The 19,265-nt window shown below is 44.3% G+C and overlaps 1 protein-coding gene across 1 annotated transcript; it reads right to left on the bottom strand.

Moving 5' to 3' along the window:
• On the bottom strand, positions 1-8,337 carry LOC115146176 (sushi, von Willebrand factor type A, EGF and pentraxin domain-containing protein 1-like). The gene is made up of 9 exons (XM_029688080.1): positions 7,927-8,337; positions 4,000-4,248; positions 3,377-3,515; positions 3,201-3,289; positions 2,828-2,891; positions 2,398-2,486; positions 2,001-2,113; positions 1,735-1,891; positions 1-1,332 (listed from the first exon to the last, which is right to left on the bottom strand). Exons 1-9 carry the CDS (start codon positions 7,973-7,975, stop codon positions 1,175-1,177), a joined length of 1,107 nt encoding a protein of 368 aa, XP_029543940.1. The 5' UTR covers positions 7,976-8,337; the 3' UTR covers positions 1-1,174.
• Between the last annotated feature and the right edge of the window lie 10,928 nt (positions 8,338-19,265).

Below are 19,265 nucleotides of genomic sequence, written 5' to 3'. Positions count from 1 at the left end.
TTATTAGAAGATAGCTTTATTTTATTTGTAGACTTTTACAAAGCTTTTGATACAGTTGAACACAATTATTTGGTTTTGGTCAATATTTTCAAAGTGTAATTTAGACACTTTATAATAATAGTAATAGCTCTGTTCAATTATCCCATGGAACCTCACAGAGAATAAATATTAGACGCATAATTAAACAAGGATTCCCAACTTCTCCTATCTTATTTTTATTGGTCACACAAGTAATGGCACTTCACATCAATAAGGATCGCTTTAGGGCTATTCTGATACAAGATAAAGAGATCAAATTTTACAATTGGCTGATGACACCACCAATTTTTAAAAGATCATTGAAGTCGGGAAAGCTAAAACTTCGGTCTGTATCCTGTTTTATACGCTAGTAATTATATCATAACAGAATTTCACTTGAGAGTAGTGCATGGCTATGCTTTATTCCAGTCAGAGTCAGTGTTTTTCTCTAAAACATACAAATATAATTTTCTTTTAAATAGCATAGGTCAAAAACATTTCTATTGATGAACATAGATGTGATGCCATTCAAACAGAAAATAAAATATAACACATAGTACCTCAGATCACCAAAATGATTCATATGTATAACCAGCAAATAGATTATTTCTGTGACAGAGGGGAACATTTACTTAAAACAATCTTCAAAGCATAAGTTAAACACCCATCGATGTACCATGACTGAATGCATTTACAAACGTCAACAAAAGTGATTTTCATAACACAAGGTCTCCACCAAGTCCTTATAGAGGCCCGCGAGCTCCATTTTCAACCCTCCTAAACCATCCAGTGTGTGCCTCTTTAAACCATTTACCTAATTCATCTAAAGGAATGCAAAGGTCAATTCAATTGATGACATTTTTTCTTATTTTTAACAAATGTAACGGGATCCACCATCACTAAGGCACAGAATACAGATGAAAAACACTTCTGCTTGTTAAAAATACATCTAGAAGATATAAATCGCAGGAAAGCTGGTGAGTTATCAAAAGTACTCAAATGGACATTCGGTAAACCATGGCTAGGATTTGGTTTCTGCTTTCTCTTATGGTCCATTAGTCCACAACTGAGACACATAGACTTCCCTTGATTCTGCTCTAAAAGCCAGACATTTCACCCCAATAATAGGAAGTATCAGATGAGGGTGGGGACATGTTCACCAACCAGCATATACTGGCTCGGCATCACATGGGATCCCGTAGTATACACCTTGCGGCCTCTCTTTGGTTAACAGAAATTGTCGCGCGAGGGAAAGCTCTCCACCTGTGTCTCGCATTCGACACAACACCAGTAGGATGACAAAGAGTAGGGCCACTGGACCAGAGAAAAGAGAGAAACAACACATCAATAGTGTATGCAAAAATACTAAAAAGGTCACTTACTACTACTCGATTACTTCAGCATGATTTATATATTTCACCTAGTTTTTTTCTACAGGATGTGGCCTCGAGATCAAATGACCTATAAGCATAATTAAATAATATTTTGATATTTGTAGTGCAGAGAAAGTGCATAAAAGTAGTGTAATTGGAAGAAATAAACAATGTTCATGTCAATGAACAACTTTTCTTGATTAAAGGGTCACTAAAACCCCAAGTAAATATGTGAATTTCATTATGACAGCTTGACAAGGGTTTTCAACATCTAACTGGTAGCCTAAAGTTCAAACCACTTTCCTCCCACTACACCAAAATGTTAACGTGTCTTCAGACATACCCCCTCCTCCAATGACAAGTAGAGCAATGGTGATAGGGGCCAGCTCGCAGTCCTCCCCTGCCTTGCGGAAGAAGGTCTCCATGCAGTAACCTGGAGCAGTGCTGCCTTCAGGACAGAAGGCAACGCCAGGGCACCGGATGGGGTTCACGTCTGGACTCTGTGGAACAGATGAAGTGAGCCCTGGTCATTAAAGTTGGTCAGGAAATCCCTTGGGGATAGTTTCAGTATTAGAGGTGTTTACTGGGAGTAAGGGATGTGGTACTGACTGGGCAGTAGTGGTTTTCGGGGCAGAGGTTACAGGTCTCCTGGCCCCAGTGGATCTGGAAGAAGCCGCTGCTGCAGATTTGACACATACTCTGACGGGGAGCCTTGTGCAGGCCTGTCCAAAACCAATCATCCATTTAAAACTGTCTGAGTCTGCTATTACGGTGTACTACCTTCACAAATTAGAACATGCATGCCTTCCTTTAGTCTGTTTATAGATGTAATCCATTTAGTGCCAGATAACCCTTCTGTAAATAGAGCTACTTCAGTCATAGACTATACAGACATAGTTAAAGATTTACTTGATATTAGATTGAATGGAACATTCTCAGCCACAATTTTAATATTTTAACACACTGAATAGCACAGTTGATATTTTTGGCTGGCACTGGCAGTTACCTGGACGACAAGGTGTGCACTCCTTGGCAGCAGCCTGGAGGGACTCTGTACCAGCAGGACAGATCTGACACAGAGCACAACTGGAGGCGCTGTGGGAGTGACAGCCACAAGGTTGCAATGAATAGGGAAGAACTTATTTAGAAATACTGTTTCATACCGCTGGCTATCACCACCCGTGTCTGATCACTGAACTATTACAATAATAATATATTCAATGCCCATTAATAAACCTATGAGTCTGTCAGTCTGTGTGTCTGTAGGTGTTTTGGGAAGTAAGACCGTTAGCATGAGAGGGGAGCATGCGATGTTAGATCTGCAGACAAGCAACAGTTTGTGTGGATTATCAAGAGTTCATGCAGATCCCGCTGCAGTGCATAACCACATTAGTTTAGGAACCACAGATCTAAGGTGACCATGAAGGGCAACATACTTGCAGAATGTTCCTCGTTGACATGGACTGCACAATGTGGCATTTTGTTGAGACATATAGAAACCTGAAAATAAAACGTTCCATTTCTTCTTTTTTTTTTTAAACACAGGAAATGAAATATTTCTAAGGTCTTGGTTTGTTTAAATGTGCAACAAATAACTGAAGTCCAGCTCTTATGCAGTAGAGCTGATTGTTTTCATCAGTTGGTACACATTTTGTATTCACTCCTTTAACTTTCTCTCTGCCTATGTGCATGGCTGTTCAAAACAAACAAAAATTCACAACACTATAATATAATCACAGTAATAGTTACAAGTAAGTAATTATTGAAATGCTTATACAACCAAAACAGAACAAATATTGATATAAATACCTGGAGAACAACTTTGGCAGGAGTCGGAGCCTGTGTTGTTGCTGTAGGAGCCTGCAGGGCAGGACTGACACACAGGGCTGCCGGTGGAACTGCAAGAGAAGAGGAAGAGGATCAATGCAACAGTGGTCTACAGAATGTTTGTGAATCGGCTGTGCCCTCAGTCGACAGAGACTTACTTGGTGTAAAAACCCTGGCTGCAGGGCAGACATCGCTGTTGTCCAGCCAGACTCTGAAAGAACCCTCTGGAACATGGGAGGCAAGCCCCAGTGAACAGACACAACCCTGGCTCACGGCAGCAGGAACACAGGAAGGTGTCTGGGGGATGGATCAGAAGTCTATTATTGAACAGGCTGCGCTGTTTGCAAGATTTACCATCTTAATTTTACAGTTTAGCCATATTATCTTTCACGTACTCTGTAGAGGCCACAGGCCAGACAAATGGCAGTAGTCAAATAATACAGCAAAGCTGTCCACTTAGCATACCATAAGAACAAACATCCTTGGTGTTAAAAATAGATGTCACATGGGTAAAAACTACATTACAGTGCTGCATCAATTGCCTGTGGTGTGTTTCTACCTAATTTATAGGTTGTGGTGATAAATATAAAAGTCTACACAGGAAAATTATTGAAATGTTGTAGCTAACAAAAAGAGCACTTTTCAAAGCAGTGAGCTAACATTTTGTTCTCTACTACGGCAAAACACAATGACAATAAAAAGCTTTTGAGGAGGTTTATTTAATTCTCAGTCTCCCTCTCTCTGCCAGGCCTGGGTAAGCAGGCCCATAGTTCAGACTCACCTTTGTCGGAGTAGGACCCTGGGACACAGGCCTCACAGAGGGCAGAGCAGCCTGGGGACGTGGTGCTGAGGATCATATGGGGGGATGCTGTCACTTTCTCATTGAATGTAGGGGTCTCACTGACTGTAGGGGTCTCACTGACTGTAGGGGTCTCACTGAATGTGGTTGTTTCTGTCACATTCTCAATGAATGTGGTGTTCATCACAGAAAGAGCGAGCTTCGGAGCCGTCGTCGTGCTCACCACCACACCTGTTCTAACAAGACAGACCTTCAGAGAAATAGTTCTAGAAACAGGAGAAAATTAAACATTCCCAGCCTCTCTCTAAGTAGCAATGTGTTAGATATGCAAATGCTACAGTGGATCTTTTATTTATTCACCTTTATTTAACCAGGTAGGCCAGTTGAGAACAAGTTCTCATTTACAACTGTGACCTGGCCAAGATAAAGCAAAGCAGTGCGACAAAAAACAACGCAGTTACACGTGAAAAACAAAAGTACAGTCAATAACACAATAGAACAATCTATATACAATGTGTGCAAATGGAATAAGGAGGTAAGGCAATAAATAGGCCAAGAGTAGCGAAGTAATTACAATTCTGCAAATTAACACTGGAGTGATAGATGTGCAGATGATGATGTGCAAGTAGAAATACTGGTGTGCAAAAGAGCAAGAAAGTAATTAAAAACAATATGGGGATGAGGTAGGTAGAGTGGGTGGGCTATTTACATATGGGCTGTGTACAGCTGCAGTGATCGGTAAGCTGCTCAGATAGCTGATGTTTAAAGTTAGTGAGGGAGAGAAGTCTCCAACTTCAGCGATTTTTGCAATTCATTCCGGTCATTGGGAGCAGAGAACTGGAAGGAAAGGCAGCAAAAGGAGGTGTTTGCTTTGGGGATGACCAGTGAGATATACCTTCTGGAGGCCATGCTACGGGTGGGTGTTGTTATGGTGACCAGTGAGCTGAGATAAGGCGGAGCTGTACCTAGCAAAGACTTATAGATGACCTGGAGCCAGTAGGTCTGGCGACGTATATGTAGCGAGGGCCAGCCGACGAGAGTGGTGGGTGGTATATGGGGCTTTTCACTGTGATAAAGGACTGTGATAGACTGCATGCAGTTTGCTGAGTAGAGTGTTGGAGGCTATTGTGTAAATGACATCGCCGAAGTCGAGGATCGGTAGGATAGTCAGTTTATCGAGGGTATGTTTGGCAGCGTGAGTGAAGGATGCTTTGTTGTGAAATAGGAAGCCGATTCTAAATGTAATTTTGGATTGCAGATGCTTAATATGAGTCTGGAAGGGGAGTTTACAGTCTAGCCAGACACCTAGGTATTTGTAGTTGTCCACATATTCTAAGTCAGACCCATCCAGAGTAGCGATGCAGGCGATCGGTTGAAGAGCATGCATTTAGTTTTACTAGCATTTAAGAGCAGTTGGAGGCCACGGAAGGAGTGTTGTAATGGCATTGAAGTTCGCCTGGAGGTTTGTTAACACAGTGTCCAAAGAAGGGCCAGATGTATACAGAATGGTGTCGTCTGCGTAGAGGTGGATCAAGGAATCACCCGCAGCAAGAGCAACATCATTGAAATATACAGAGAAAAGAGTCGGCCCGAGAATTTAACCTTGCGGTTTCCCCATAGAGACTGCCAGATGTCCGGACAACAGGCCCTCCGATTTGACACACTGAACTCTGTCTGAGAAGTAGTTGGGGAACCAGGTGAGGCAGTCATTTGAGAAACCAAGGCTGTTGAGTCTGCCAATAAGAATACGGTGATTGCCAGAGTCAAAAGCCTTGGCCAGGTCGATGAAGACGGCTGCACAGTACTGTCTTTTATCGATGACGGTTATGATATCGTTTAGGACCTTGAGCGTGGCTGAAGTGCACTCGTGACCAGCTCGTAAACCGGATTGCACAGCGGAGAAGATGGTCAGAAGATGGTCAAAATGGTCAGTGATTTGTTTGTTAACTTGGCTTTCGAAGACTTTAGATAGGCAGGACAGGATGGATATAGTTCTGTAACAGTTTGGGTCTAGTGTGTCACCCCCTTTGAAGAGGGGTATGACCGCGGCATCTTTCCAATCTTTAGGAATCTCGGACGATACGAAAGAGAGGTTGAATAGACTAGTAATAGAGGTTGCAACAATGGCGGCGGATAATTTTAGAAAGAGAGGATCCAGATTTTCTAGCCCAGCTTATTTGTACAGGTCCAGGTTTTGCAGCTCTTTTAGAATATCTGCTATCTGGATTTGGGTGAAGGAGAAGCTGGGGAGGCTTGGGCAAGTCGCTGCGGGGGGTGCGGGATGTTGGCCGGGGTTGGGGTAGCCAGGAGGAAAGCATGGTCAGCTGTAGAGAAATGCTTATTGAAATTCTCGATTATCGTGGATTTATCAGTGGTGACAGTGTTTCCTAGCCTCAGTGCAGTGGGCAGCTGGGAGGAGGTGCTTTTATTCTCCATGGACTTTACATTGTCCCAGAACTTTTGGGAGTTAGAGCTACAGGATGCAAATTTCTGTTTGAAAAAGCTAGCCGTTGCCTTCCTAACTGACTGTGTGTATTGGTTCCTGACTCCCCTGAAATAGAGCACATGACCTGGGAAGCTAGATATTCAGAACCCATATAGCCTAATGGGTCAAAACACTGATTAGTATGGTTCAGAAGACCAAAAGTTAATCAGTGATTGGTATTTGATGGCGTAACCTATTGCAGACATCATGTGACACCTAACCTTCCCCTCACTACAATCAGATTATCTTTCAGTAGACATCCACAGATTTCAACCCTTAGTGTTTGAGGAAAATCCAGTAATAGGCCTTTGTGGCAGGAGTATAAATGAAAAGCCTTGTTCCTGATCAAAGAATGGCAAAACGTTCCAGCATGAAAGATTTTAGATGTCTACTTGCTCATTCCTCTGATATCTTACAACAATGTTGCCATTCTGAATCACACCCACCTGATCTATTTCACAATGAGGTAGCCAATGTTTCACAAAAAGTATTTCAAAGTAAGTCTTCTTTAGGATATGTAGCCATTTGTGGAGTGTGTAATGTGACACTATTAAACACCTTTAACACAAGATATCATGGTGTCTGACCTACAGTGAGTTGGGGAAAGAGAGCAGCAGCACACAGAGACGTTATTGTGGCAGTAATCACATTAGCAGTGAGCCGAGCTGCTTTACTGAGAGAACGACACCCTCTTCAAGAAATGCAATTATTCAAAAACAGGTCATGAGATTTCACCTGGTTTATACTCCAAAATGCTCAGAGTTGGCCAGGGCCCTCTGTTTATACTGTACCGTATATTCTATTGAGTTTAGATTGCCAGAGCATGGGGAACTGCTTGGGTAATGTGTGTTAATTGACTACTAGAATGAACTGCAGGGCTTGATGAATAGGTCCTAAAGGCCAACAAATGTCACCTTACAATAACAGTTGAATGTTGATTAACATTAACTTTAAATGCTGCACTTATGCAGCATTGTTGCAAAGCAGTGTGTAATGTTAATGTTGCATTCAGTCATTTAAGAATGTTTTGAATCAGAGAATAAACCATGGATACCACGGTGTGTAAAACTTTTAAAAATCAAATCAGAATTGTGAATGATAAATTGAATGACGTGCCTAAGGAAAAAGTCTAGCCTAAGTTCATAAACAGAAAAAGATCTACACAGTTGCACTAGTGGGTGAGTACCTCAAACAATCCCATGTAGAACTGTCTTCAGTCATAGGTTGCTAAAAAGCAGTCAGTGTTGTTTGCCATGGGTGTATTCATTACGCCAATTCTGTTGCAAAACGTTTCCTAAACTGAAACAAACGAAACGGGGAGGGACCTACCTGAATCTGTCCAATAGAAACTCACGTTTCGTAACTGTTTGTACTAATGATTACGCCCCAGTTGACAAGCCAAGACAACAAACCTCCAACCTTACCTAGCAGACAAGCGGCAGCTATCGCAGTCAAAACTCCCCAACATTCCATACTCCAGATATTATCGTCAAAGTCACAAAAACGTTTTATAGAATTTCATCCCTGACGGTTGTCTTTCTTTTAGTGAAGTCCACCGTGAGTTGCTTGTTTCTCGTTGCTTGTCGGGCTCATCAATGTCATATGACAAAATACAGATCATGTGATTTTACTTAGATGTTTTGGCAAATATCTGTATATTGACGAGATGCTCATGTCTCCGCACTAACAATGGGAGTCGTCCCAAAGACGGGAAGGCAGGCGATACATTTAGGTCCAAAATAAATCCATTGAAACGCGTTGGGTTTATTTTGAACAGATTTAGCTAAATTTTGGGAGAGTGAAATCTCCCGCTTTGCCTCTTCCTCTCTGGTTTCGATAACGTCAAAGCGCAGCCGCAGAATAAAATCATGCAGACAATCTGGTGTTAAAATAATGAATTAAATCAATAAATTATTATATATCATTTATTTTCTAGGGGCCAAAGTATATTACAGTGAAACTGTACTTCCTGAATTCGACTTGTCCCCACCCCATTCTCTTTTCAATGTGTATATACATTTGTAAATGGGTCACATGAAAGTGATGTAGTCTATGCTCTAAAACCAGACATACCGAACATTTAAATTCACAAAACCATTTAAAATAAACAGTTCTATGACAACGTTGTACACCACCAACAATATACTTCCATAATGTGCAGCAGGGTTGGGTAGATTACTATCTAAATGTAATCCGTTACTAGTTACCTGTCCAAAATTGTGATCAGTAACATAATTTTGGGATTACCCAAACTCAGTAACAAATCTTATTACATTCAGTTACTGTTAGATTACTTTCCCCTTAAGGGGTGTTAGAAGAAGACAAACATGTATGTTACCAATTTAAAAACATCTGTTGCAGGATACATCAATGTTAAAGTTTACATAGCTGGCCATAATATGGATGTTCAATTTTACTTTATGAGTTGGTTATGTAGACTTCTTCTAACCCCTCGCTTTCTACTGCATATAATAACATGATTAAATTATATCTTTACATTAATATATATAATTTCTAAGTCCAAAAATGGATGTAGCAACAACAGATCGCCCCTTTAAGTCTATCAAAAGTGTGTGAGTTTGAGCATGTCCCCATTAGAGTTTTATTCCATTGACTGGGATCCGCACTATGCAGCTGTTGCAAGAGCGTATTTTTCACTGGCTGTCCACTGGTTTCAAAAACAATGATTGATAAGCAGCTTAAACTTCTTGAATTCAACCACATTCCCATTTGTGCAAACTTAAGATATAAAGGAAAATACCATTAAATAATCAATAAACAAACAAAGAACATGTAATCAAACCTTTAAAGCAAGTCTCCTGCAAAAAGTTCCAAAAATTGGAATACTGTGTAAGAGCCTCTAGCCCTGCCTCTAGCCCTGCCTCTAGACCTGCCTCTAGCCCTGCCTCTAGCCCTGCCTCTAGCCCTGCTCAATATGCCTTAACCAACCATGTTGTTCCACCTCCCACATATGCGATGACATCACCTGGTTTAAACGTCTCTAGAGACTATATCTCTCTCCTCATTACTCAATGCCTAGGTTTACCTCCAATGCACTCTCTTCCTACCATACCTTTGTCTGTACATTGTGCCTTGAATCTATGCTATCCTACCCAGAAACCTGCTCCTTTTACTCTCTGTTCCGAACGTACTAGACGGCCAGTTCTTATAGCCTTTAGCCGTACCCTTATCCTACTTCTCCTCTGTTCCTCTGGTGATGTAGAGGATAATCCAGGACCTGAAGTGCCTAGCCCCACTCCTACTCCCCAGGTGCTCTCATTTGTTGACTTCTGTAACTGTAAAAGCCTTGGTTTCATGCATGTTAACATTAGAAGCATACTCCCTAAGTTTGCTTTATTCACTGCTTTAGCACACTCTGCCAACCCGGATGTCTTAGCCGTGTCTGAATCCTGGCTTAGGAAAACCACCAAAAACCCTGAAATTTTCATCCCTAACTATAACATTTTTTCAACAAGATAGAACTGCCAAAGGGGGCAGAGTTGCAATCTACTGCAGAGATAGCCTGCAGAGTTCTGTCTTACTATCCAGGTTTGTACCCAAACAATTCAAGCTTCTACTTTTAAAAATCTATCTTTCCAGAAATAAGTCTCTCACCGGTGCCACTTGCTATAGACCCCCCTCTGCACCCAGCTGTGCCCTGGACACCATATGTGAATTGATTGCCCCCCATCTATCCTCAGAGCTCGTGCTGCTAGGTGGTCTAAACTGTGACATGCTTATAACCCCGGCCATCCTACAATCTAAGCTTGATGCCCTCAATCTCACACAAATTATCAATGAACCCACCAGGTACAACCCCAAATCCGTAAACATGGGCACCCTCATAGATATCATCCTAACCAACTTGCTCTCCAAATATACCTCTGCTGTTTTCAACCAAGATCTCAACGATCACTGCCTCCTTGCCTGCATCCGTAATGGTTCTGTGGTCAAACGACCACCCCTCATCACTGTCAAACGCTCCCTAAAACACCTTTCTAATCGACCTGGCCTGGGTATCCTGGAAGGATATTGACCTCATCCCGTCAGTAGAGGATGCCTGGTTATTCTTTAAAAGTGCCTTCCTCACCATCTTAAATAAGCATGCCCCATTCAAAAATTGGTTCCCTCCAGACCTGACAGCCCTTGACCAGCACAAAAACATCCTGTGGCGTTCTGCATTAGCATCGAACAGCCCCCGTGACATGCACATTTTCAGGGAAGTTAGGAACAAATATACACAGGCAATTAGGAAAGCTAATGCTAGCTTTTTCAAGCAGAAATGTGCATCATGTAGCACAAACTCAAAAAAGTTCTGGGACACTGTAAAGTCCATGGAGAATAAGAGCACCTCCTCCCAGCTGCCCACTGCACTGAGGCTACGAAACACTGTTACCACCGATAAAACCACTATAATTGAGAATTTCAATAAGCATTTTTCTACAGCTGGCCATGCTTTCCACCTGGCTACCCCTACCCCGGTCAACAGCCCTGCCCTCCCCCAAACCTACCCCACTTTTCTTTCACCAAAATCCAGATAGCTGATGTTCTGAAAGAGCTGCAAAATCTGGACACCTACAAATCAGCTGGGCTAGACAATCTGGACCCTCTCTTTCTAAAATGATCTGCTGAAATTGTTGCAACCCCTATTACTAGCCTGTTCAACCTCTCTTTCGTATCATCTGAAATTCCCATAGATTGGAAAGCTGCTGTGGTCATCCCCCTCTTCAAAGGGGGGGACACTCTAGACCCAAACTGCTACAGACCTATATATATTCTAACCTGCCTTTCTAAGGTCTTCGAAAGCCAAGATAACAAACAGATTACCGACCATTTCGAATCCCACCGTACCTTCTCCGCTATGCAATCTGGTTTCAGAGCTGGTCATGGGTGCACCTCAGCCACGCTCAAGGTCCTAAACGATATCATAACCGCCATCGATAAGAGACATTACTGTGCAGCCGTATTCATCGACCTGGCTAAGGCTTTCGACTCTGTCAATCACAACATTCTTATTTGCACACTCAACAGCCTTGGTTTCTTAAATGATGGCCTCGCCTGGTTCACCAACTATTTCTCTGATAGAGTTCAGTATGTCAAATCGGAGGGCCTGTTGTCCGGACCTTTGGCAGTCTCTATGGGGGTGCCACAGGGCCGACTCTCTTCTCTGCATACATCAATGATGTCGCTCTCGCTGCTGGTGATTCTTTGATCCACCTCTATGCAGACGACACCATTCTGTATACTTCTGTCCCTTCTTTGGACACTGTGTTAACTAACCTCCAGATGAGCTTCAATGCCATACAAATCTCCTTCCGTGGCCTCCAACTGCTCTTAAATGCTAGTAAAACTAAATGCATGCTCTTCAACCGATCGCTGCCCGCACCTGCCCGCCCGTCCAACATCACTACTCTGGACGGATCTGACTTAGAATATGTGGACAACTACAAATACCTAGGTGTCTGGTTAGGCTGTAAACTCTCCTTCCAGACTCACATTAAACATCTCCAATCCAAAATTAAATCTAGAAACGGCTTCCTATTCCGCAACTAAGCATCCTTCACTCATGCTGCCAAACATACCCTCGTAAAACTGACTATCCTACCAATCCTCGACTTCGGCGATGTCATTTACAAAATAGCCTCCAACGCTCTACTCAACAAATTGGATGCAGTCTACCACACTGCCATCCTTTTTGTCACCAAAGCCCCATATACTACCCATCACTGCGACCTGTACGCTCTCGTTGGCTGGCCCTCGCTTCATATTCGTAGCCAAACTTACTGGCTCCAGGTCGTCTCTGCTAGGTAAAGCCCCGCCTTATCTCAGCTCACTGGTCACCATAGCAGCACCCACCCGTAGCACGAGCTCCAGCAGGTATATCTCACTGGTCACACCCAAAGCCAATTCTTCCTCTGGCCGCCTCTCCTTCCACTTCTCCGCTGCCAATGACTGGAACTAACTGCAAAAATCACTAAAGCTGGAGACTCTTTCCTCCCAAACTAGCTTTAAGCACCAGCTGTCAGAGCAGCTCACAGATCACTGCATCTGTAAATAGCTTATCTGTAAATAGCCCATCCAATCTGCCTCATCCCCATACTGTATTTATTTACTTATCTTGCTCCTTTGCACCCCAGTATCTCTACTTGCACATTCATCTCCTGCACATTATACCATTCTAGTGTTTAATTGCTATGTTGTATAAAAAATATCAGATCCGTAGCACATTGGGTGAGGCGGGTTGCAGTAGAGTATGTTCAGTCCGTAGATGGAAATTGAGATTTAAAATATATACTTGTCTGATCTGTTTCACCTGTTCCTGTGATTGTCTCCACCCCCTCTGGGTGTCGCTTATTTTCCCCAGTGTATTTATCCCTGTGTTTCCTGTCTCTCCTTTGCCAGTTTGTCTTGTACTGTATGTTTTGTCAAGTCAACTAGCGTGTTTATCTCATACTTCTTTTTGCTCTTCTCTTTTTTCTAGTCCTCCCGGTTTTGACCCTTGCCTGTTTCTGGACTCTGTTCCCGCCTGCCTGACCATTCTGCCTGCCTCGGCCACGAGCCTGTCTGCCACTCTGTACTTTCTGGACTCTGATCTGGTTTTGAACTTTTTCCCTGTCCAAGACCATTCTCCTGCCTACCGCTTTGGACTCCAACCATCTGCCTCCTGTGTCTGCATCTGGGTCTCGCCTTGTGCCTTGATAATACGAAGAAAACAATATATACACGGGACGGGACGTGACAAGACAAAACAGACATCCGACTGCTACGCCATCTTGAAAATATTACTGCACTGCCAGAACTAGAAGCAAAAGCATTTCGCTACACTCGCATTAACATCTGCTAACCATGTGTATCTGACCAATAAAATTTGATTTGATTTGCCCCTGGCTATCTGTATTACTATTTTTTAAGTACTTTTGATACTTATGTATATTTTTGCAATTAAATTTACTTTTGAAACTTAAGCATATTTAAAACCAAAATACTTTTAGACTTTTACTCAAGTGGTATTTTAGTGTGCGACTTTCACTTGTACTTGAGTGATTTTCTAGTAAGGCATCTTTACTTTCACTCAAGTATGACAATTGGGTACTTTTTCCACCACTGGTTATAGTCAGGTAAGAAGGGTGGTCTCACAGGTCTCATCTGGCTTTGCTGCTGGGCAGCAAAGAGGGGGGCTGTCACTGGACTGTCAGGAACAATAATAGCTGCTTCTTCTTCATCATCACTCCTCAGTACCCAACTTTCCCGGTCACATCTCCGTAGACATTCAACACTAGCCCCAACTCAACTTTAAATGGTGAATGATATACAGAGAGAAACTCACCATCTACGCTCTGCAATGGGATGACAAAGGCCGGGGAAATTGAGTCAATAAGAAACAGAAAATTTGAAAATTAAATCTCACACACCCCATGGGAAAAGTACGAATAAATGTGATAATTGCAGATTTGTACTCACCACTATTGAGTCATTGTTGTTGGTGAGATCTACATTGTTGTTGGTGAGATCTACATTGTTGTTGGTAAGATCTACATTGTTGTTGGTGAGATCTACATTGTTGTTGGTGAGATATACATTGTTGTTGGTGAGATCTACATTGTTGTTGGTGAGATCTACATTGTTGTTGGTAAGATCTACATTGTTGTTGGTGAGATCTACATTGTTGTTGGTAAGATATACATTGTTGTTGGTGAGATCTACATTGTTGTTGGTGAGATATACATTGTTGTTGGTGAGATCTACATTGTTGTTGGTGAGATCTACATTGTTGTTGGTGAGATCTACATTGTTGTTGGTGAGATATACATTGTTGTTGGTGAGATATACATTGTTGTTGGTGAGATATACATTGTCTTTGGTGAGGTTCACAAAAGATGGAGTAAAAACCTCACAGGTCAAATCAACAATTTCTTCTCCTACAACCAAGGGCTCACCTGACAAAAGGGCACATCACAGACAATCAATTGCCTCAAGTAAAAAAATATGTCCATTTTTCTGCATATCTAAGCATACACCTTGAGTTTTCTGTATCCTCATGACCAGTGGTTCTTTTTTTTAAAGAAACTAAATATGATTCTCTGCATCTCTGCTAAGATCTGGGTAAAAGATTGAAAGTAATGAGAGTCTTATTCAGTACATTTAGTTGTTGCTTGCTTTTCTAAAGTCTTCTAACCTTGCCAGCAGGCATGCCAGCTATGATAGTTAGACACGCTAGACACGCTAAACTTTAAATGGCTTCTTGGTAGCTAGTTATGAATTTGGGAGATTGGGAACCTATCTAGGCTAGCTAAAGCCAACGTCATAAAATTGCAAAGCGGCTAGTAGTATCAGAGATTTGATGTTATTTATTTATTTAAATAGGAGAAATCTGAGGGGGCACGTGCTCCTATGCCTCCTATGGGCAGGATGCCTGTTGCACTGTATGCTGTGCCTTCACTTGTATTGGTGAAGCATCTGGTATCAAGGATCTCTATTGAATCCTGCTCAGCATGGATACGTATGGGTACAGTCAGGAAATATAAAGGGGGTAAACACACATGGGAAAACAAAGGGAGAGGAAAGAGCTGGGCTCACACTGGTTGAATCAACATTGTTTCCCCGCAATTTCAATGAGATTACATTGAATCAACGTGGGATAGACAGTGAATTGTCGCCTCCTTTGAATTCCATGCTGTCACAGTTACCAGCCCTTTCAAGCTTAACATCCTTATCATTTATCGCCCTCCAGGTTCCCTCGGAGAGTTCATCAATGAGCTTGATGCCTTGATAAGCTCCTTTCCTGAGGACGGCTCACCTCTCACAGTTCTGGGCGACTTTAACCTCCCCACATCTACCTTTGACTCATTCCTCTCTGCCTCCTTCTTTCCACTCCTCTCCTCTTTTGACCTCACCCTCTCACCTTCCCCCCCTACTCACAAGGCAGGAAATACGCTCGACCTCATCTTTACTAGATGCTGTTCTTCCACTAACCTCATTGCAACTCCCCTCCAAGTCTCCGACCACTACCTTGTATCCTTTTCCCTCTCGCTCTCATCCAACACTTCCCACACTGCCCCTACTCGGATGGTATCGCGCCGTCCCAACCTTCGCTCTCTCTCCCCCGCTACTCTCTCCTCTTCCATCCTATCATCTCTTCCCTCTGCTCAAACCTTCTCCAACCTATCTCCTGATTCTGCCTCCTCAACCCTCCTCTCCTCCCTTTCTGCATCCTTTGACTCTCTATGTCCCCTATCCTCCAGGCCGGCTCGGTCCTCCCCTCCCGCTCCGTGGCTCGACGACTCATTGCGAGCTCACAGAACAGGGCTCCGGGCAGCCGAGCGGAAATGGAGGAAAACTCGCCTCCCTGCGGACCTGACATCCTTTCACTCCCTCCTCTCTACATTTTCCTCTTCTCTCTCTGCTGCTAAAGCCACTTTCTACCACTCTAAATTCCAAGCATCTGCCTCTAACCCTAGGAAGCTCTTTGCAACCTTCTCCTCCCTCCTGAATCCTCCTCCCCCCTCCCCCTCCTCCCTCTCTGCAGATGACTTCGTCAACCATTTTGAAAAGAAGGTCGACGACATCCGATCCTCGTTTGCTAAGTCAAACGACACCGCTGGTTCTGCTCACACTGCCCTACCCTGTGCTCTGACCTCTTTCTCCCCTCTCTCTCCAGATGAAATCTCGCGTCTTGTGACGGCCGGCCGCCCAACAACCTGCCCGCTTGACCCTATCCCCTCCTCTCTTCTCCAGACCATTTCCGGAGACCTTCTCCCTTACCTCACCTCGCTCATCAACTCATCCCTGACCGCTGGCTACGTCCCTTCCGTCTTCAAGAGAGCGAGAGTTGCACCCCTTCTGAAAAAAACCTACACTCGATCCCTCCGATGTCAACAACTACAGACCAGTATCCCTTCTTTCTTTTCTCTCCAAAACTCTTGAACGTGCCGTCCTTGGCCAGCTCTCCCGCTATCTCTCTCAGAATGACCTTCTTGATCCAAATCAGTCAGGTTTCAAGACTAGTCATTCAACTGAGACTGCTCTTCTCTGTATCACGGAGGCACTCCGCACTGCTAAAGCTAACTCTCTCTCCTCTGCTCTCATCCTTCTAGACCTATCGGCTGCCTTCGATACGGTGAACCATCAGATCCTCTTCTCCACCCTCTCCGAGTTGGGCATCTCCGGCGCGGCCCACGCTTGGATTGCGTCCTACCTGACAGGTCGCTCCTACCAGGTGGCGTGGCGAGAATCCGTCTCCACACCACGTGCTCTCACCACTGGTGTCCCCCAGGGCTCTGTTCTAGGCCCTCTCCTATTCTCGCTATACACCAAGTCACTTGGCTCTGTCATAACCTCACATGGTCTCTCCTATCATTGCTATGCAGACGACACACAATTAATCTTCTCCTTTCCTCCCTCTGATGACCAGGTGGCGAATCGCATCTCTGCATGTCTGGCAGACATATCAGTGTGGATGACGGATCACCACCTCAAGCTGAACCTCGGCAAGACGGAGCTGCTCTTCCTCCCGGGAAGGACTGCCCGTTCCATGATCTCGCCATCACGGTTGACAACTCCATCGTGTCCTCCTCCCAGAGCGCTAAGAACCTTGGCGTGATCCTGGACAACACCCTGTCGTTCTCAACTAACATCAAGGCGGTGGCCCGTTCCTGTAGGTTCATGCTCTACAACATCCGCAGAGTACGACCCTGCCTCACACAGGAAGCGGCGCAGGTCCTAATCCAGGCACTTGTCATCTCCCGTCTGGATTACTGCAACTCGCTGTTGGCTGGGCTCCCTGCCTGTGCCATTAAACCCTACAACTCATCCAGAACGCCGCAGCCCGTCTGGTGTTCAACCTTCCCAAGTTCTCTCACGTCACCCCGCTCCTCCGCTCTCTCCACTGGCTTCCAGTTGAAGCTCGCATCCGCTACAAGACCATGGTGCTTGCCTACGGAGCTGTGAGGGGAACGGCACCTCAGTACCTCCAGGCTCTGATCAGGCCCTACACCCAAACAAGGGCACTGCGTTCATCCACCTCTGGCCTGCTCGCCTCCCTACCACTGAGGAAGTACAGTTCCCGCTCAGCCCAGTCAAAACTGTTCGCTGCTCTGGCCCCCCAATGGTGGAACAAACTCCCTCACGACGCCAGGACAGCGGAGTCAATCACCACCTTCCGGAGACACCTGAAACCCCACCTCTTTAAGGAATACCTAGGATAGGATAAAGTAATCCCTCTCACCCCCCCTTAAAAGATTTAGATGCACTACTGTTCCACTGGATGTCATAAGGTGAATGCACCAATTTGTAAGTCGCTCTGGATAAGAGCGTCTGCTAAATGACTTAAATGTAAAATGTAATGTAAATGTCTTTGCCCAGTGGGAGGTGTTTGTTGTCTGAGTGATGAGAAAGGGGAACAGACTTACCAGACTCATGTTGTCACCAAAGTGTTGTTGTCACTGCAAACTAAATGAATGACACACACACACACACACACACACACACACACACACACACACACACACACACACACACACACACACACACACACTCACACATATATATAATAAACATCCTATACTTATTGCAATAAGAATTGTAGCTAATGGAAATTGAATTTACAAGACATAACACTAAGTAGATAAAACTATACTTCATCGACTTAGCTAGTAAGAACAGCTGATAGCTGGGTCATTCCACGTAGAGTGCCTTTTGCGTCCATTTGATGTTTTAAGTAGAAATTGTGCATCTTTAAAATAGACCACATGGAGAACTCAATAAATCAGATTTTTTAAATGAATAAAGGCTTGCTAAAGTGCCACAATTCAGCATCCGTGCACCCTCTGTGTACCCTCTGTGTACCCTCTGTGCACCTTCTGTGTACTCTCTGTGTACCCTCTGTGCACCCTCCGTGTACCCTCCGTGCACCCTCTGTGCACCCTCTGTGTACCCTCTGTGTACCCTCTGTGCACCTTCTGTGTACTCTCTGTGTACCCTCTGTGCACCCTCCGTGTACCCTCCGTGCACCCTCTGTGTACCCTCCGTGCACCCTCCGTGCACCCTCTGTGTACCCTCTGTGCACCCTCTGTGTACCCTCTGTGCACCCTCTGTGTACCCTCTGTGTACCCTCTGTGCACCCTCTCTGTACCCTCTGTGTACCCTCTGTGCACCCTCTGTGTACCCTCTGTGAACCCTCTGTGTATCCTCTGTGCACCCTCTGTGCACCCTCTGTGCACCCTCTGTGCACCTTCTGTGCACCCTCTGTGTACCCTCTGTGCACCCTCTGTGCACCCTCTGTGTACCCTCTGTGCACCCTCTGTGCACCCTCTGTGTACCCTCTGTGTACCCTCTGTGTACCGTCTGTGTACCCTCTGTGCACCCTCTGTGTACCCTCTGTGCACCCTCTGTGTACCCTCTGTGCACCCTCTGTGTACCCTCTGTGTACCGTCTGTGTACCCTCTGTGCACCCTCTGTGTACCCTCTGTGCACCCTCTGTGCACCCTCTGTGTACCCTCTGTGTACCCTCTGTGCACCCTCTGTGTACCCTCTGTGCACCCTCTGTGTACCCTCTGTGTACCCTCTGTGCACCCTCAGTGACATCCAGGAAGATTTTAATCCAACATTTCTCCAAGTTCTCACCATCACTGTAAAGCCCTAGTTATGTTGATGCTTTGACAGTCATTTCTGAAGATTATTATTTATTTCATGTGATTTGTGATTCATTTAAACATCTGTCCCACATTCTAAAGGCAACCCTGTTACGTGAACTGAATTCTCGTTT

The sequence above is a fragment of the Oncorhynchus nerka genome, linkage group LG18, assembly GCF_034236695.1.
Source record: "Oncorhynchus nerka isolate Pitt River linkage group LG18, Oner_Uvic_2.0, whole genome shotgun sequence".
Classification (NCBI taxonomy): Eukaryota; Metazoa; Chordata; class Actinopteri; order Salmoniformes; family Salmonidae; genus Oncorhynchus; species Oncorhynchus nerka.
This window is presented reverse-complemented; position numbering and strand designations above follow the sequence as displayed.